This window comes from Oncorhynchus clarkii, chromosome 11, assembly GCF_045791955.1.
Source record: "Oncorhynchus clarkii lewisi isolate Uvic-CL-2024 chromosome 11, UVic_Ocla_1.0, whole genome shotgun sequence".
Classification (NCBI taxonomy): domain Eukaryota; kingdom Metazoa; phylum Chordata; class Actinopteri; order Salmoniformes; family Salmonidae; genus Oncorhynchus; species Oncorhynchus clarkii.
In genome coordinates this window covers 26,612,593-26,630,425 of record NC_092157.1, presented here as the reverse complement: position 1 = coordinate 26,630,425, position 17,833 = coordinate 26,612,593, and the positions used below count along the sequence as shown (strand labels likewise).

Genomic DNA, 17,833 nt, shown 5'->3' with positions numbered 1-17,833 from the left:
CAGAGCCTGGACTTGAAACCGATGGAACATCTCTGGAGAGACCTGAAAAAAGCTGTGCAGCGACACTCCCCATCTAACCTGACCGAGAGAGGATCTGAGAGGATCTGCAGAGAAGAATGGGGGAAACTCCCCAAATACAGATTTGCCAAGCTTGCAGCGTCATACCCAAAAAGACGTGAGGCTGTAATCGCTACCAAAGAGGCTTCAACAAAGTACTGAGTAAAGGGACTGAATACTTATGTAAATGTGATATTTCATTTTTATTTTATTTTTTTAAATAAATTTGCAAAAAATCTAAAAATCTGTTTTTTCCTTGTCATTATGGGGTATTGTGTGTAGATTGATGAGGGGAGGGGGGGGGGATTAATCAATTTTAGAATAAGGCTGTTATGTAACAAAATGTGGAAAAAGTCAAGGGATCTGAATACTTTCAGAATGCACTTCTGAATATGCACATTATACACAAATATATATTGGACCCATGTTGTCCAAAAAGTTACACTTTTGACTCATCTGTCCAGAGAATATTTTCCAAGAGTTTTGATGATCATCCAGGTGCTTTTTGACAAACTTGAGTCAACTTTTTGGATGAGATGGGTCCCATTATGTCTGGCAAAAACCAAACCCTGCATTCCACAGTAAGAACCTCGTACCAATGGTCAAGCATGGTGGCGGTAGTGTGATGGTTTGTGGATGCTTTGCTGCCTCAGGAACTGGACGACTTGCCTTAATAGAAGGAATCATGGATTCTACTCTGCATCAGAGAATTCTACAGGAGAAAGTCAGGCCATCTGTTCATGAGCTGAAACTGAAGCTAATTTGGGTCATGCAGCAAGACAATGATCCAAAACACACAATGAAGTCTACATGAAAATGGTTAAAAAGCAATACATTTGAAGTTTTGAAATGCCCTAGTCAAAATCCAGACCTAATCCCAATTGAGATGTTGTGGCAGGACTTGAAAAAAGCAGTTCTGCATGCAAGAGTGGGCCAAAATTCCTCCACAGCGATGTGAGAGACTGATCAACAACTACAGGAAGCGTTTGGTTGCAGTCATTTCAGCTAAAGGTGTCACAACCAGTTATTGAGTGTAAGGAGGAAATTACTTTTTCACACTGGGGAATTGGGTGTTGCATAACTTTGTTAATTAAGTAAAGAAGTATCAATTTGTTTTGTTAGGCTCCATTTATCTAATATTATGTTTTGGTTGAAGATCTGATAACACTTAGTATAACAAATATGCAAAAATAGAGAAAATCAGAAAAGGGGGTAAATACATTATCAAGGCACTGTAGATGAAGTTTACAATTTGTTACAGATGGATTAATGGTGTTTATTTAAATAGGGAAGAGAACAGGTCCCAAAATCGACCCCTGTGGTACACCTTTATGTACATCAAGAAATGCAGACATAACCCCATCAATCACGATGGCCTGAGCTCTGTCGCTAAGATAATCATTAAACTATTCACACGCGTCAGAGCTCAGGCCTATCGAGGACAACTTATTCAATAAAATAGCATGATCAACAGTATCAAAAGCTTTTGACAGGTCCACAAACAAAGCAGCACATGTCATTTAGGTGTCTAAAGCATTGACAAGACCATTAACAACTGAAGTGGTTGCTGTACTAGTTCTATGCCCAGGCCTAAACCCTGATTGCTTTACATTTTACATACATTTCTCAGATAAAAAAGAGCAAAGTTGTACATTTACCAAGGATTCAAGAATCTTAGCTAGACAAGGAAGCCTTGAAATGGGGGTGACAATGATGAAAATCCCTACTATCCCCGTCCTTATGAAGTGGCAGCACAAGAGCTGATTTCCATACTTTTGGAATATTTCCTGATAACAATGTGAGGTGTTACATAATAATCAGATTAGGCTTAGTCACCAGCTGGGTTAGGTTTAGATCATTACACATGTCTTTTAGATTGTCCGAAGCCTCTATTTCCCAATCATAATTTACGTTACCCAGAATAATAACTTTTGAATTAGTAAAGGATGACAACAAACTAGTTAACTAAGGTTAGCCGAAGGAGGACGATAGATCCCTTTAACAGTTATGGATACATTTTTCCCCAGACAAAGTCTTAAAGATAGTTGCTCGTTATTATGGTCATTTCTTTAGCAAGAGACATGGATTTCAGTAAAGAGCCAGAGAAAATATGTTTTATAAAAATGGCCACTCCACCACCTCTATCCTGTCTGTCAGCTCAATATTATACTTTTTAAAATGATTTTTTATCTATGAGACTAACTTAAACAGAGAAACTGGAACAACCATTTCAGTAACGGGTGCAATAAGTCCAAGTAACAGATTGGATTAGTTTAGAGATATGTATGTTATTTATATTTGAGTAGCATAAGATTCATTAATCAATCAATATACATGCAAAAATATAGCTATTGAAACAAACAATTCTAATAATCAACCTGCAATAGAGCATGCTGGGAAATAAGATAATGATGGCCGTGGTTTTGGTTTAACACTTCTTATTACCACCAACACTGGGGTTCGTTTACACCAATGAGTGTTAATTTCACACTTACAGAGTTAACACCTGACTCAACACTAGAAATGTTACATGGAAAAATCCACTCTGGGTCAAACTAGCCAATTTTCTGTGCATGTTGCTTTTACATGTTATCATATTAACTTCAACTAAGATCACGTGATCACATGCAATCACATGTGGAACACGTGTTTTTTCTCTAAGGGAAACCAAACAGGTGCATTTACTGTAGATTTCACTGATAACAAAAGTGCGCATTTGTTAACTCTGAGAACATTCCCCTTTCCTTCCGAAAAGCATATTTATGACATTAGCATAGACACAGAATGGAAAAAGTATCTAGGCCTAGATAGAGAAGGAAAACGGTGTGCTTGTTGCCAGTTTATGCTTAAAAATATGTGTGTTTCTCTATTTTCAGTGGCCCCACTGTAAAGTCACAGGAAACAGACAGGGATGGGCATCCTATGTTGCAGCTCACCCCTCCGAGCATTTCTGTGCACAGCTTCAGTCAGCTGTCCAAAATAGTGCAGCTGGCAACGGATAAGAAGCTGAAGGAGGTCCGAGCTTGCCTGGAAGGTAAACCATGTCAACCACAGAATGAGACTTTGCATCCCATTTGCATCCTAAATAGTCAAAGCTGCATACTTCCCATAAGCCACAGGCATAATTTGTTTGTCCTCCTTGTTATCGTCTGCTTTCATCCAATTAGAAACTGGCATCAGATTATGTTTGCAATTCTTCAGTCATATTTACTGTACCCTCCAAGCCATAATGTGGTACTTGCTAATAGCTATGTTAGTTTGAGAAAAGAAAACATTAATCTACTGTATGTCTATAATACCCTAGGCTTGGACGTTCTTAAAATAGGCCTACATCGTTTGACCTCAATGGGACAATCTGGCAAAATAAATGTGAAAAGTGAAAAAAAAATGTATGGACTTAACTATTTTTACTGTAATTTGTAGCCAACAGAGACCCTGTTGCGAAGATGCTGGGACCTAGCTTCGCCACAGTGGAGGGGGAGGACAGCTCTGTGCTGCGTCTCCTGGAGGAGGTAAAGGAGGGGGACCAGGCCAAGGAGACTGAGATCAAAGTGAAGCTGATCATCCTACTGCAGCAGCTGGACACTCAGCTCCTCAGCAACTCCCTCAAGCAGATCTCCCAGTGGGTGCCTTTCCTTCCTCCTCCTCACTCTGTCTGCAATCTCTATCAATAACAAATCAATCTATCTTAATTCACACACTGACTCCCACTCCCACTTCAGACAAGTCCAAACATATGGGTTTCACTGATTAAAAAACAGTTTCTTACCAGACAGAACAACCACAAATGGGCCCAAGATGAATTGTCTGTATTTGTTTTTGTTTTTTTTGTACAGGGAGGTTAGGCTCAGTCCTGCCGCAGTGAAGAATGATGTTGAGCTGCTGAAAAGCTTCTGCAGTGAAGGGGAGAAAAGGGTGTTGACGTCTGTTCAATACACATCAGGTTTGAGTTATCTTTCCCATTTTCTTTCTTTTGCTATTAGAGGGTAATACTGGGATATACAAAATATCTGTGTTCAACCCTGAAAAACATGTTAGTCATTATACATGTCAGATGTACTGAGACAATCAATTGTTTCACTTGCCTCAGTCGGCGCGGCACATTTGCGATGACATAACAATTAACCGTTCAGTGGAAAACGCACCACCCCAGTGATAAATGCAGTCTTTTGAAAAAAACTTCTATGCAAATAGTCTCCAACCTGTCATATCGAGCACATTAAAATAAGGTGGTATGTGTGTCACGATGCTCTGCGGGGTAGCTGTTTTCAGAGGATGATTTATCAGGGAGTGAAATCACAGCAAGCTCTAAATAACCTGGTCTTCTGTCTTCAGACCTGTAATGCGTCCCAAATGGCACCCTGTTCCCTATATAGTGCACTCATTTTGACCTGAGCCCTATGGGCCCTGGTCAAATGTAGTGCACTAAATATGGAATAGGATGCCAGCCCCTGTACTGCTCTCTCTGAGGTGGAGTTGATCCGTCGTCCTCGCTGGCGGCTCAGGGAACAGCGAGGATTTCTCCTGTGATGCTGCACACTTTGAACCCGTATTGGATCTGTATTTTCCCTCTAATCCTCGATCCCCTCATACGTTCTGTACCTTCAGGGAAAACTCACAATGTGGCCTAATTCCCTATAGAGACATTACTACTGTATGGTTAAATCCTATTGATTTAATGTACATTGTACACTGAACTGACATGCTCTGGTATGCTCTTCTTATTTTTCTGCAGATTATGAGTTCACCAATGGCTGTCGAACTCCTCCTTGGAGGCAGGTGCATGGTGAGATCTGCTACCTAGTGATAAAGCCGTGTGACACTCAGCCCCTGCACATCACCTGCAGCACAGCTGGAGTCTTTCTCAACGGGGTAAGATAGCTAGAGATAGATTAGTGTCACTGAATCACCACCAGTTTCCAGTAGACTGAGAAGCAAATTAGTTGGGGATTATGTCTGAACTGTCAAACAGAAATCCTGCATCAAGAAACGCTCTCTATTTTCTCCTTTCGTTTCAGTTTACATAAACTGAATTTCAGTCAACAGTATTCCATTCTCCGCATTAGATATTATTTTTAGTCTACAGGATGTGTTTTGTCATAAATGCTTTAGGCATCGGTCAATTAATAGTCAAGATATTTTAGCACAGAATGTTTGCCAATTGTTATGAACAAGCACGGCAAGTTAAAAATAATCTTAATCTACATTTTTATGATATAAAACGTTTCTGTTAATGATAGCCCGTAAAGTTTCCAAAACATTAGGTAAGTGTCACTGAAAAGTTTTGCGATTTATGTACTGAAGTAGCGTTAGCTGTATGGTCGAATTCCAAGTTTGCCCTGTGTTGTTAAACATTTACAACCACCCCATTGACCTTAACGTGTCTGCAATTAATCATAAGAAAACATTTTACATGCCTCAGCGTCTTTCACTCTCTCCGTCACTGCCTGATTTGCCCGAGTTAGTACATTTCCTGTCTCCCTGTCTGCTCACCTGGAAATGGTTCAATTCAGGACACTAAAACCTGTGTTCCGACATGTATGACATTGATGGCATATTTACAAAAATGACACCTAAAAGATGACAGTTGAACATATTGTGGGTGCAGGCGGTGCACACTGGTTTTGAATTCCAGCCTGTGAAGCTGCGTTTTGATACCTTGACCCTCTCTAACCTCAGTTGTTCTGACAGATATCCAACTGAGCCTATAGTTAGTCTCTAGGGGTCTCTGCCAGTAACAGTGAATAGCTTCATGGTATTATGTATTAGTAGTATTGATCTGATACATAAAATGTCATCTTGGTCTTCACAGGGCATAAGGCAGGAGGGTGAGGAAAATGCCTACGACAGAACAAGCGATGTCTACAGAGACCTGGTAACCCTTCTGAAAAGCAAGTCTCCCCATTTTGCAGAGAACATAAATAAACAGGTAGGGTTTCACGTGAAGCAGGTTGCGGGTTTTCTCCGAGTAATATTTGCTCTGCCGATAACCCCACGAAGCAGTATGCATTCGAACTGATCATAGATGACGTAATGTAATGCATAGTAGAGTGCGTTTAGGATTGTGAATCAGTGTCTGCGCTTGTCCTCCCCGGTGAGCTAGTGTCTGGTTGTCACGGTGCACAGTAACAACTCTCTGAAGCTATTGCAGCACTACCTAACCTTACTTTCCAAATCACACCAGTTGAAAAGAATGTAAAAAAAATAAAATTTAAAAAACAGTCCAGTTACTCACACAGACAGAGTCATGTGTTGCCCTGAAATGCCAGTGATTCATTCAGTAGTGCTGTTTCCTGCTTAAGTGATTTGATGAATTAACAAATCACCCCAATAATGACTTCAAGCTGTGGTGGGAAAAAATGTGTTTATCATCTGAATATCTGGACATATTTTTTTGTCACGAGTGACTCGATAATGTACTGTTGGAAAATGCTGTATAATTTACAGGCATGCTAGCTATACAGCTACAGGGGCCAAATATTTACGGAGAGACTTTGTACATTTATTTATGTTCTAGGAAAGGACACAATGTTTTATTTAATTGATTCAACAAGTATATTGAGTATTTATTAGTTTCCTCGTGTCTATTTGGACTGTCTTATGAGTAGTTACAACAAAGTAGTCTAGCTAAACAAATAAGAGTGTTTTCCCACTTTAAATCGTTCAATTCTGTTAGCAAAGACTATGGTCATTGTTGCTCTTGCTGGTTTCTCCTGGGCTGGTTTATATTCACGATCATTCTGTCCTTGAGCTATTGGAACGGAAATGTGATTAAAACTGATTTCCTTTTACCCCTTTCTGTAAATCTTGCTCTTTAAAATGAGGAGCTGGTTGAATCAACGTTGTTTCCATGTCAATTCAACAACAACAATTCTATGTGAGGACGTTGAATCAATGTGGAAAACGAATTGGATTTGCAAAAAAATCACCAACGTAAGAGAATTTAGTCTTTTTTTCCCCACCCAACTTTTTACCTCAATCCAATGACATGGTGAAATGTTTGGTTGATTTCACGTTGAATTCACATTACTTGACAACTCAACCAGTGGGACGTTGTCACACTAATATATTGTAGTTTGCAAATGTAAAGCCTGGCAGACAATAATATATCAATTTCAGGAACTGGTAAGTCCGTGCTTGCTTTATGGACAATAAGCTTAAGACAAAGGAAATGTCTTGTTTGACATACAAGAGTTGTCTGAAGCACGATCTGCCATAATAACCCCTCCTCCATAATCCATGGTCGTTCCCGAGACATTTACCATTTACATCATGTTACTACAGTGGCCTATAACAACCATTGTTCTCCCCATTTGGAAATAACGATATTATCAAGGAGAAAGAGCCGCCTCATTACTTTCAATTGAATTGTGCTTGGCCAGTCAGTGTGACTTAGTGCCACAGAGAGACAGGTTAGGTTAAGTGGCGGGTAAGTGAGGCAGTATAAACCCCAATGAGCAGTGCCAGGCCGCTGTGCTGTGCTGTGTAAAATGGCCATCCAGGCTTTAATGTTTTATGAGCCCTGTGTCTGTGAGGAGTGATGCCATGAGGTTGAACCTGTCGGTCTGAGGATGTTGGACAGTAGGCCGTAAAACACTACTGTAAATGAGGTAGCTGAGATACAAATCAAGTCACAGGATTTCTCTGCCTACTTCTTTTGCCCTTTGAAGTTGCTACAGTTATGTAGAAAAACATTGAATTGTGACGGTGAGGTGATATAAAGGGAGTGTTTTGCACTCAAATCAGGCAATGTCTTTCTGGCCTTTTTACACCCCACCAAAGGATTTTCCCTCTGCAATACTGAAGCACACTTCTTATATGAGAAAGGGTCAGCTTGACTCAGTGAAGGCTGATTGCAGATCAAAAGCCTTTTGTATTGATTGGTGGAATATCTGTAACTTGTTCAGACATACAGCAAAAAAGTATTTGCTCTCAATCTTGAGGACAAAAAACGGTACGTCTGAAACCGCTCCGGCCGGGACCTGCTCTCTGATTGTATCACCAAGAGCCCAAAATGGTTGTGATCCAAGTCAACATGAAGCCTGGCAGGGTGATAGCCAAACATAACAACACCAATCTCTGAACATGATCTACTCGTTCCCAGCGTTGCGGAAGCAGATTTTTTTTCAGTTTTATTAGATCAGACATTCTCAATCAAATAAGCAAGAGGCAGCCAGAGGAGAAGAGTGCAGCACCTGGGAAGCGTACCGCATAATGCTACTCCCTTCCTTGGTGTGTTGGACTGACAGAACGAGTGTTGGACTGACTCGTTCTGAAAATTACAACGTGATTAGAAATTGAACATCATGGTGTCTGTGTTATGCATGCGCGATCACATGCAAAAATGCAATTCAAATGTCCCGAAATCAATCTATCTCTGCTGTCATGTTCACTCTCCACACGGAGTCTCGCGGAGCTCCGCCACTGACAGCTACCCATTAGCTGACGGCTACACATTAGCTGACAGCTACCCATTAGCTGACAGCTACACATTAGCTGACAGCTACACATTAGCTGACAGCTACACATTAGCTGACAGCTACACATTAGCTGACAGCTACCCATTAGCTGACAGCTACCCATTAGCTGACAGCTGCACATTAGCTGACAGCTGCACATTAGCTGACAGCTACACATTAGCTGACAGCTACACATTAGCTGACAGCTACCCATTAGCTGACAGCTGCACATTAGCTGACAGCTACCCATTAGCTGACAGCTACACATTAGCTGACAGCTACACATTAGCTGACAGCTACCCATTAGCTGACAGCTGCACATTAGCTGACAGCTACCCATTAGCTGACAGCTACCCATTAGCTGACAGCTACCCATTAGCTGACAGCTACCCATTAGCTGACAGCTGCACATTTGTTGCACCTCTTCTGATTTTCCATCACTGTGTGGATCAAGTCATTATCGATACAAGTCCTTAACATGTGTAAATATTTGGAGTTTCAGGTGTCTCAGTGAGGGCTTGGAACGTGGCACAAAAATAATAATTGTTCCAATGATTTGGAAGTCAGCTGTAGTAAAAAATATAAAAAAATTGTCGCTGAGAAGTCTGAGGAGAGTTGCAGGCAGGCAGGCGTCAGATTTGCTTAAAGTGTGCACTTGTTTGTTGGCCCTCTAACTGCTCTGACAGAGCCCGTCCCTGTGCTGTGTGCGCTGCTGTCGTGTGCCATAGACTTTGGAATGTTTCCTTCGGTCTTAGCATATGGAGTTTGTCCATTTCAGGTATCATAAAAAGAGGTAGGGTTGGACACCTGAAATGCAGCCACGGTGGACTGAATTGGCCTGCAGTAGCTGGAAGGTCACTCTGGGTTCTAAGACACACAAGCCTTTTAAAAAGTGGCCGAGCGTGGTTGGGCCGAACGTACGAACACAGCCGTAGTATTCCATGTTAATTATTTTTCCCCTTTTACTTCTGAAAATCACAAATCAAAAATGAGCTCATTGGGAGCAATGGCAGTCTGAGGCGAACAATTTTCTGCCTAGCAGGTGTCTGTGATTATAAAACGTTCCCTGCCTGCAATCCATTCATGTGTGTCTTGTTGGCATTCTTATGTTAGGTTGTAAAGTTGGGTAAAAAGACCTTCAGAAACTTTAAAAATCATCTTTGAATAACAGTGACACAAAGGCTCTACTTTCTCCATGCCAAACTGCAAGGTTTTAGCGTGAGGAATGTAAAGAAACAATAAACGTTTGATATTGTTCAGCCAATTAATAGAGGGGGACCTCTTCTGTGTTGTAAAGCACTGGGAATGTGTCATTTTATTCCCTTCGCTCAGTAATAAAGGCTGAATTGTTATTCTGCTGCTTGGAATGATGAGAAAGTACGGTTTTTATCATGAACAGTCCCAGATACAGGCTTATAACCCTGATTCGTTTTTTATAGGGTTCTTCTTGGGCTGAGAAGAACTGAACGACACCCTTTCAGACACCAGTGTGTGATGTCTCTCAAATAAATGAATAAAGAGGCAACGTATCAGATGTACAATGGAAAATAATATGCTTTATAACTTAAAGGAATCACAATAGGCCCGAAAACTTTGTTAAAAGAACAATCATTCAGAGGAAGAACTTTTTTAGCGACCCAAGTCCATATAATTTTACGACCCAAATTTATTTCACTGCTAGCATTTTGGTGCAAATTAAGAGAGGTCCTATTTCCTCATGTCTTTTTTTCCCCCTCAACAGGATTTTGCCGTTCAAGAAGAACCTCCAACACAAAAGGTCCAACATGTGGAATTGGTTGATGCAGAGGAACAAGGCCAACCCCAGAGGTCTTACGAGCATCAGGAAAAGAATGTGCATGAGAAGGCGAGACAACAGCTTGTGCAAAACAAGCCAGGCGGCAAAAAGAAATTAGAACCATCTTTGAAATGGAAGAACCTCGGTCTCGCGTCTCCCTATGAGTATGTGATAATTCCACCCTGATATACAATGTCCTTGAAATATTGCAATGCATGTGATATGTGTGGCGGGAACTTTCTGCTCCAATAGATTTGAAGCTTTTAAGTAAGAAGGGGGTGATGCTGGAGTCAAGCACTCCGATGGCTGCGTTTGTCTCATTGTGTCTTCTCCACATGCCAGCAGTCACACATTATAAAGATATGGTTTTATATGGCGTATACATTTAAGGGAGGGCACAAATATTCCTGATTATCTGGACGATCCCAGCTAATGGATGTGTTCACTGTGTTGAACCCCTCAGCTCAATTATAGACCGAAAACTTGGGCGCGGGAGGATAAATTCACAGAAATGATCTATCGCATATGTTCTTTGATTGATAAATAGATCTAGCAGGGGTTTGAGTATTTGCAGCTGCACCTTGTGATAAGTGTCCCCATTTTTAAGAGGCAACTGGCTCCAGATAAAAGTGCCTTAAACGGCTAAGAAAGCCTAATATCCCTGCGCCTCTCTTCCCTCAATGCCTTAGATGATGATGATGTTATGTTACGATAAATAACTATTTAAAAACAGACGAATGGCTAATGATGTGTGCCTTTTATTTTATTTCATTTTTTTTTAGTGAAGCAGATGACAAGAAATCGAAAAAGAATGCAGTGAGTGAAAAGTTTGCCGAGGCACAGGAGAAGATGCAGAAGAAAGCCGACGTCTCTGTGTCCTCCTTACCTGGTCGGCATTCATCTAATAAAACGTAAGCCACCTGATGGGGATTTCTCTTCCTGCGCTGCACAAATGACAGAGCTTCCACAGTACAGCAGAGAAAGCAGCAGCCGACAGAACAGGAGATTGCTGAGTTGACAGAAAGAAAAGATTGGCGACACTCTTTTGATCTAGGATGATATTCTCTGTGGATTCTAAGTACTCTTATATAAGATAATGTGTGGGTCTGATGAACACCTTCCCTGTTCTTCCTCTGGCGCCTGGCAGCGAGGTTTCCAGCTGTCCCCATAATTGTGACAGGCCAGTATATACAGGACCTATAGTAAAGTTACTGGGTCGACTGTAGAAACTGTTCTGCCGATGAGCTTTTTTCCAAATTGCACCAGTGAAACTTGGTACACGTACAGGAGGGGACCATAGGCAGGTAGCCTAGCGGTTAAGAGCGTTGGGCCAGTAACCCAAAGTTTGCTGGTTTATATCCCAAAGCCGGCAAAGGTGAAAAATCTACCGTTCTGCCAGGAAATGAACCCCCAACAACAACTGCTCCCCTGGACGTTGATTAAAACAGCCCCCCACACCTCTCTGATTCAGAAGGTGTGGGTTAAATGCATTCAGTTGTGCAAGTGACTAGGTATCCCCCTTTCCCTCAGGGAGCCTACTGACATTACTTATGGACAGTAGTGATAGCAGACACAGGGACCGTGCTTCACTGCTTAATTAAGGCTTGGTTCAGTGTTTATCATGGCTCTGCTACGCTGCCTGGGAAATGGTCATATCGGCTGGTTTTCTCTGATAATGGCCTTCTCTGGAAATTCTATCTGTGTACATGGGAACCATCTCCCCGCGGACCCATTAGAACGTGTACCAAATTTCATTGCTCTGCGGTGCGCCGTTTTAATGATACACTTATTTGAGTGGCCCAGCTGACTTTAAAATCCATCTGCATTTCTGTTTGCGTGTATGGAAGGAAGGCGACGGTAGAGAGAGGCCCGCTCTGTGTAGTATGATGATGAATACTCCAGTTCCCCCATTACTTTCGGACCCTCTCTCTCACTTTATGCCTGGTTGCTGCTGCTTAGATCTCGAGGACGTTCAAACCTGACACTTCCATTTATTTTAATGGTGCTTGTTGCATAGAATAACATTGCCGTTATTTTAAATGGAGAAACCTCAAATATTGTTATGTGTATCATTAGAGTTATTTAAATCCTTCCTGTGAATGTACTTGTATAGTTCATTATTTTAGGGGGTAGATCAGCTTTAATATTGCATATAAATTGTAGCTCCCATCAATTTAATTGTCTGCATCATTTCCAATCCCCATATATTTTCTTTGTAAATATATACAGTACCAGTCAAAAGTTTGGACACACCTACTCATTTAAGAGTTTTTCTTTATTTTTTTGTATTTTCTACATTGTAGAATAATAGTGAAGATATCAACACTATGAAATAACACATATGGAATCATGTAGTAACCAAAAAAAGTGTTAAAGCAAATCAAAAGATAAGTTACATTTGAGATTCTTCAAAGTAGCCTCCCTTTGCCTTGATGACAGCTTTGCACACTCTTGGCATTCTCTCAACCAGCTTCATGAGGTAGTCACATGGAATACAATTCAATTAACAGGTGTGCCTTTGTTAAAAGTTCATTTGTGGAATTTATTTTCTTCTTAATACGTTTGAGCCAATCAGTTGTGTTGTGACAAGGTAGGGGTGGTAAACAGAAGATATCCCTAAAAGACCAAGTCCATATTATGGCAAGAACAGCTCAAATAAGCAAAGAGAAACAACAGTCCATCATTACTTTAAGACATGTCAATGCGGAAAACATTTCAAGAACTTTTAAAGTTTCTTCAAGTACAGTCGCAAAACCATCAAGCACTATTATAAAACTGGCTCTCATGAGGACCGCCACAGGAAAGGAAGATCCAAAGTTACCTCTGCTGCAGAGGATAAGTTCATTAGAGTTACCATCCTCAGATTCCAGCCAAAATAAATGCTTCACAGAGTTCATGTATAACACATCTCAACATCAACTGTTCAGAGGAGACTGCGGGAATCAGGTCTTCATGGTTGAATTGCTGCAAAGAAACCACTACTAAAGGACACCAATAAGAAGAAGAGGCTTGCTTGTGCCAAGAAACACAAGCAATGGACATTAGACCAGTGGAAATCTGTCCTTTGGTCTGATGAGTCCAACTTTGAGATTTTGGGTTCCAAGCACTGTCTTTGTGAGACGCAGAGTAGGTGAACGGATGAACTCCGCATGTGTGGTTCCCAACGTGAAGCATGGTGGAGGAGGTGTGATGGTGTGGGGTTGCTTTGCTGGTGACACTGTCTTTGATTTATTTAGAATTCAAGGCACACTTAACCAGCATGGCTACCACGGCATTCTGCAGCGATATACACAGATCTTTTAAAAATATATTTTATTTTATTGTTTTCCACTAACCCTACCACCTTATACATAGTATATACATTTTAGGGACACAATCTATTTTACAAGAGTTATCTTTAGTTTGTTTTTACTCCTAACCTTTCTGCTACCCTCAACCGCTCTCACCTATTTCTGAAGACCATCCAGTCCTTGTATAGTTATTACACACACTAGGTCTAGATAGTGATTTTAGCTTGTTGTATAGAATAACCTTTCAGTTATTTTAAATTACAAAAGTAAATCCTGGACATGAACCTTCATATTTTGTTATCACATGCCGACATTGAAACTCTTCTTGTGTATGAGTATGAACACACAGCCTAGATGTTGATTGTTATCTCCTGCTGGGTCCTGCTCCTCAGTAAGACCCCGGGAGGAGTTGGTGGCGCCGATGACTTCAGTGAGAGTTCATCAGAGAGTGAGGAGGATGAGGAGCAGCCAGAGCGCCGCACGGAGAGCAACACAGACCTGCCCTCAGAGTACTGGCAGATCCAGAAACTGGTCAAGTACCTCAAGGTACAGTACAGTAAAGCCTGTAGAGGCCCGGCCCTCCTCTGCTTTGGGTATTTGACTGAAAACATGTACTATTCTAGCAGGCCAGCAGTCCACAACAGACAGGGGAAAAAAATCCAGGTTATTTTCCTGTGATCCGTACAGGAATGTTTTATGAGGAGTTGAGTCAATATTTTTTCAATTGTCTAAAAAGTAGTAATGCCTTTAAGGTATTTCTCTGTGTCTGTTGTATTGTAATAGTCACAATAGTGACAACCTGAGAGAAACATAATGTTATCACCTTAACATAATTCCACATGCCTGCTTTGCGTACATTTTATGTCATTGTCAACAAACTGACGTTGGAAAAAATATGCGTTGCATTGCAAAAGTATTCAGACCCCTTGGATTTCCTCACATTTTATTGTTACAAAATAAATATTCTGTAATGTCAAAGTGAAAGAAAACAATATTTTTAGGGGGTGGATAAAGACATTCATAACTAAAATATAGTTGTTGCATAAGTATTCAGCCAATTTGTTTAGGCAAGCCTAAATGTAGTTTAACAAATCACATAATAATGGACTCACTCTGTGAGAAATGATAGGGGTTGACATTATTTTTTAATGACTACCCCTTCCTCTGTCCCCCCTACATACAACATATGTAAGGTCCCTCAGTCAAGTGTTGAATTTCAAGCACAGATTCAACTACTGTACAAAGACCGGGGAGCTTTTCGAAAGCCAGATTCAGTCTGCTTTAGCCCCGAGACTGGGAGAGGAATCCATATTTCAGCAGGACAATAACCTACACTGGAGTTGCTTACCAAGAAGAGTGAATGTTCCTGAGTGGCCAAGTTACAGTATTGACTTAAATCTGCTTGAAAATCTATCGCAAGACTTGAAAATTGCTGTCTAGCCATTATCCCAAACATCATGACAGAGCTTGAAGAATTTGGGAAAATATTGCACAATTCAGGTGTGCAACGCTCTTAGAGACTTACCCAAGAAGACAGCTTTAGTTGCTGCCAAAGGTGTTTCTTACATGTATTGACTCAGGGAGCGGAATACTTATGCAATGACTATATTTTAGTTATTTAATTTCTATTCATAAAAAACAAATGTTCAAATTTTTCTCCCACTTTGACATTACGGAGTATTTTGTGTAGATTGTTGACCAAAAATGACAATTAAATCCCACTTTGTAACACAATAAAATGTGAAGAAATCCAAGGGGTCTGAATACATTGTGTAAGGTGCTCCTGTTTTAAAGTGCCTGCTTTGTAGTAGATTGTTTATTGAAGTGGTTGGCCTGGGTCTGTGGAATTCCTGTTTCTGACACACTAGGCCTGTTTGGGTGCATGTGCGAGCCAACGCTTAGGAGATAGAAGAGAGCTGTCTAAACGCAGCAGCTGGACACGCTGTTTGCCCACACCACAGAGCATAAATGAAACGCGCCTCTGAAAGGTCTGACAGTGCATATGGTGAATATTAATGTGTCAAAACACAAAAGGACCAAATACTCCAGTGACTGACTGGAAATACCTCCATCTACTGCCTGATTTGAAAGGATTTCTCCCTTCTCTCACTCTGTGGTTACCGATCAGTTTATTTGGATAGATAGCGTTTAGGCCCATGACATGATGTAACTGCAATCATATGATATTGAGGTTAGTCATTCATTGCAAATCTGGCCCCTATACTTTAATGATAATCATGACCTAAGGTAGCTTCTCTCAGCTATGAATCGGCCATTTCAAATGTAGTAAATAAAAATGTAAAAAATGTGTGATAAATATATTTTTTTATACAAATTAAATAGATTTACGGTATAATAATTCAATATGAATTACTTTATTTCGTACCTCTATGATCTAGGCATATTAAATATTAGCAGAAACTTAGCTGTGGTACAGTATTTGGCTCTGTCCGTGTTTTTATATACTTTACTGCAATCGGTACCCCCTAATAAGATCATTCATAGGGCAATCGGTGGTTCTCTAAATGAAACATTCATGCAAAGTTCAGTTCCAGGTAGATATTTTTAGCCTAACAAAACATCAGATAATTAATGAAAATTCCCTCTTAGGAAAGCAGCAGTTACTCTCTTTTCCAAAAAAGGATTTAAAATGTAAATGATATAGAAAGAAAATGAGAGAACTTTCAAATTTCATTTTGTTTGTATACGTTATACTTTTCAGTGGGATTGAAGTGAATTCGTAGTGATACTTTGTGCCTTCAACAATATGCATTTGTAAACCTGTACTTCCCAGGCAGTATTATATCTGTCTAGGAACCACACACTGGAGTTATTTATGGGGTTTGTCCAGTAGTCATTTTATAATATCATTACCATCAGAAGCTAAATGTAATCCAGAGCCAAGTTAAATATCTGTTTTATTTTAGGAGTAAGAACAGTTTTTTTCTTCGTCTTTTCAGCGGTATAGACAGACATTTGTACTTCAGGAAGATTGAGACTTTCATAAAGCAACACATGAATGATCTGTGTTGCGTTTTAATGGTTATTTATCTAAGGATATTTAGCCAGAGTGCTAATATGTGTGCCGACAAGGCATGCGTTTAGAATGTCGTATGGAACGTGCTAATATGTATACTAATATGTATATACGTGTGCCGATGAATACACATACAGTATGCCATATAATAAGTTGTTATAATGATGTTAACATGTTGCTTGCCGCAATGACTTAAACACTTTAGATGAGACTTGTGTGGAGTAGAGTACAGTTGAAGTTGGAAGTTTACATAGGTTGGAGTCATTAAAACTTGTTTTTCAACCACTCCACACGTTTCTTGTTAACAAACTATAGTTTTGGCAAGTCGTTTAGGACAGTTACTTTGTGCAATTCACTGTATCACAATTCCAGTGTGTACCTGTGGATGTATTTCAAGGCCTACCTTCAAACTCAGTGCCTCTTTGCTTGACATCATGGGAAAATCAAAAGAAATCATCCAAGACCTCAGAAAAAAAAATGTAGATCTCCACAAGTCTGTTACATCCTTGGGAGCAATTTCCAAATGCCTGAAGGTACCACGTTCATCTGTACAAACAATAATACGCAAGTATAAACACCATGACTACGGTTTGCAACTGCACATGGGGACAAAGAAATGTCCTCTGGTCTTAAAAACAAAAATAGAACTGTTTGGCCTTAATGACCATCGTTATGTTTGGAGGAAAAAGAGGGAGGCTGTTTTAGACAAAAAAAACTTTAACCAAGTAAGATAAATAAATGTTCAATCAGTCCCGAGTGAATGAACAACAACAAAAGCTTCCTGTCCTCACCAAACTGTCCTTTTAAATAGTGTCAAGATAATGCATTAATGACAGGGTTTGTCGCGTAAGCGTTACCATCACCGCCATGAGATCTGAAGGCCCTGGGTTCGCCCCTCTTTGAGGAGACATTTTTAGCATTCTCTTTCATGTATAGTGTTGACACCCCCCTCCCAGTCCCGACACACACCGCCCCACACACGTATGGTGTGTGCTTATTTTCAATGATTAGGTTGCTCTTAAAAGAGCATCGTTGAATGGCAATGGACAGGGGCTGTGGCGCTTACGACTGCGTCCTGTTCCATTCGAGCATCCCATTGGTTCCTGCATAGCTACCTGGTGTTGCCTCCCGCCTGCTGTGTGAGTCCTCCTATCTAGCTAGTTAACTAGCTGGGTAACTAGCTAGCACACAGTGT

General features: G+C 40.5%; 1 protein-coding gene across 1 annotated transcript in view; it reads left to right on the top strand.

The window, feature by feature from the left end:
• The window catches only part of LOC139420693 (outer dynein arm docking complex subunit 2), a 69,668-nt gene that overhangs the window by 6,172 nt on the left and 45,663 nt on the right, over positions 1-17,833 (top strand). Inside the window, exons 2-9 of the mRNA XM_071170915.1 lie at positions 2,934-3,091; positions 3,481-3,679; positions 3,894-4,000; positions 4,793-4,929; positions 5,870-5,986; positions 10,258-10,475; positions 11,094-11,222; positions 13,994-14,147. Of these exons, the coding sequence (XP_071027016.1) occupies positions 2,934-3,091; positions 3,481-3,679; positions 3,894-4,000; positions 4,793-4,929; positions 5,870-5,986; positions 10,258-10,475; positions 11,094-11,222; positions 13,994-14,147 (1,219 nt within the window). The remainder of the gene's footprint in view (positions 1-2,933; positions 3,092-3,480; positions 3,680-3,893; positions 4,001-4,792; positions 4,930-5,869; positions 5,987-10,257; positions 10,476-11,093; positions 11,223-13,993; positions 14,148-17,833) is intronic.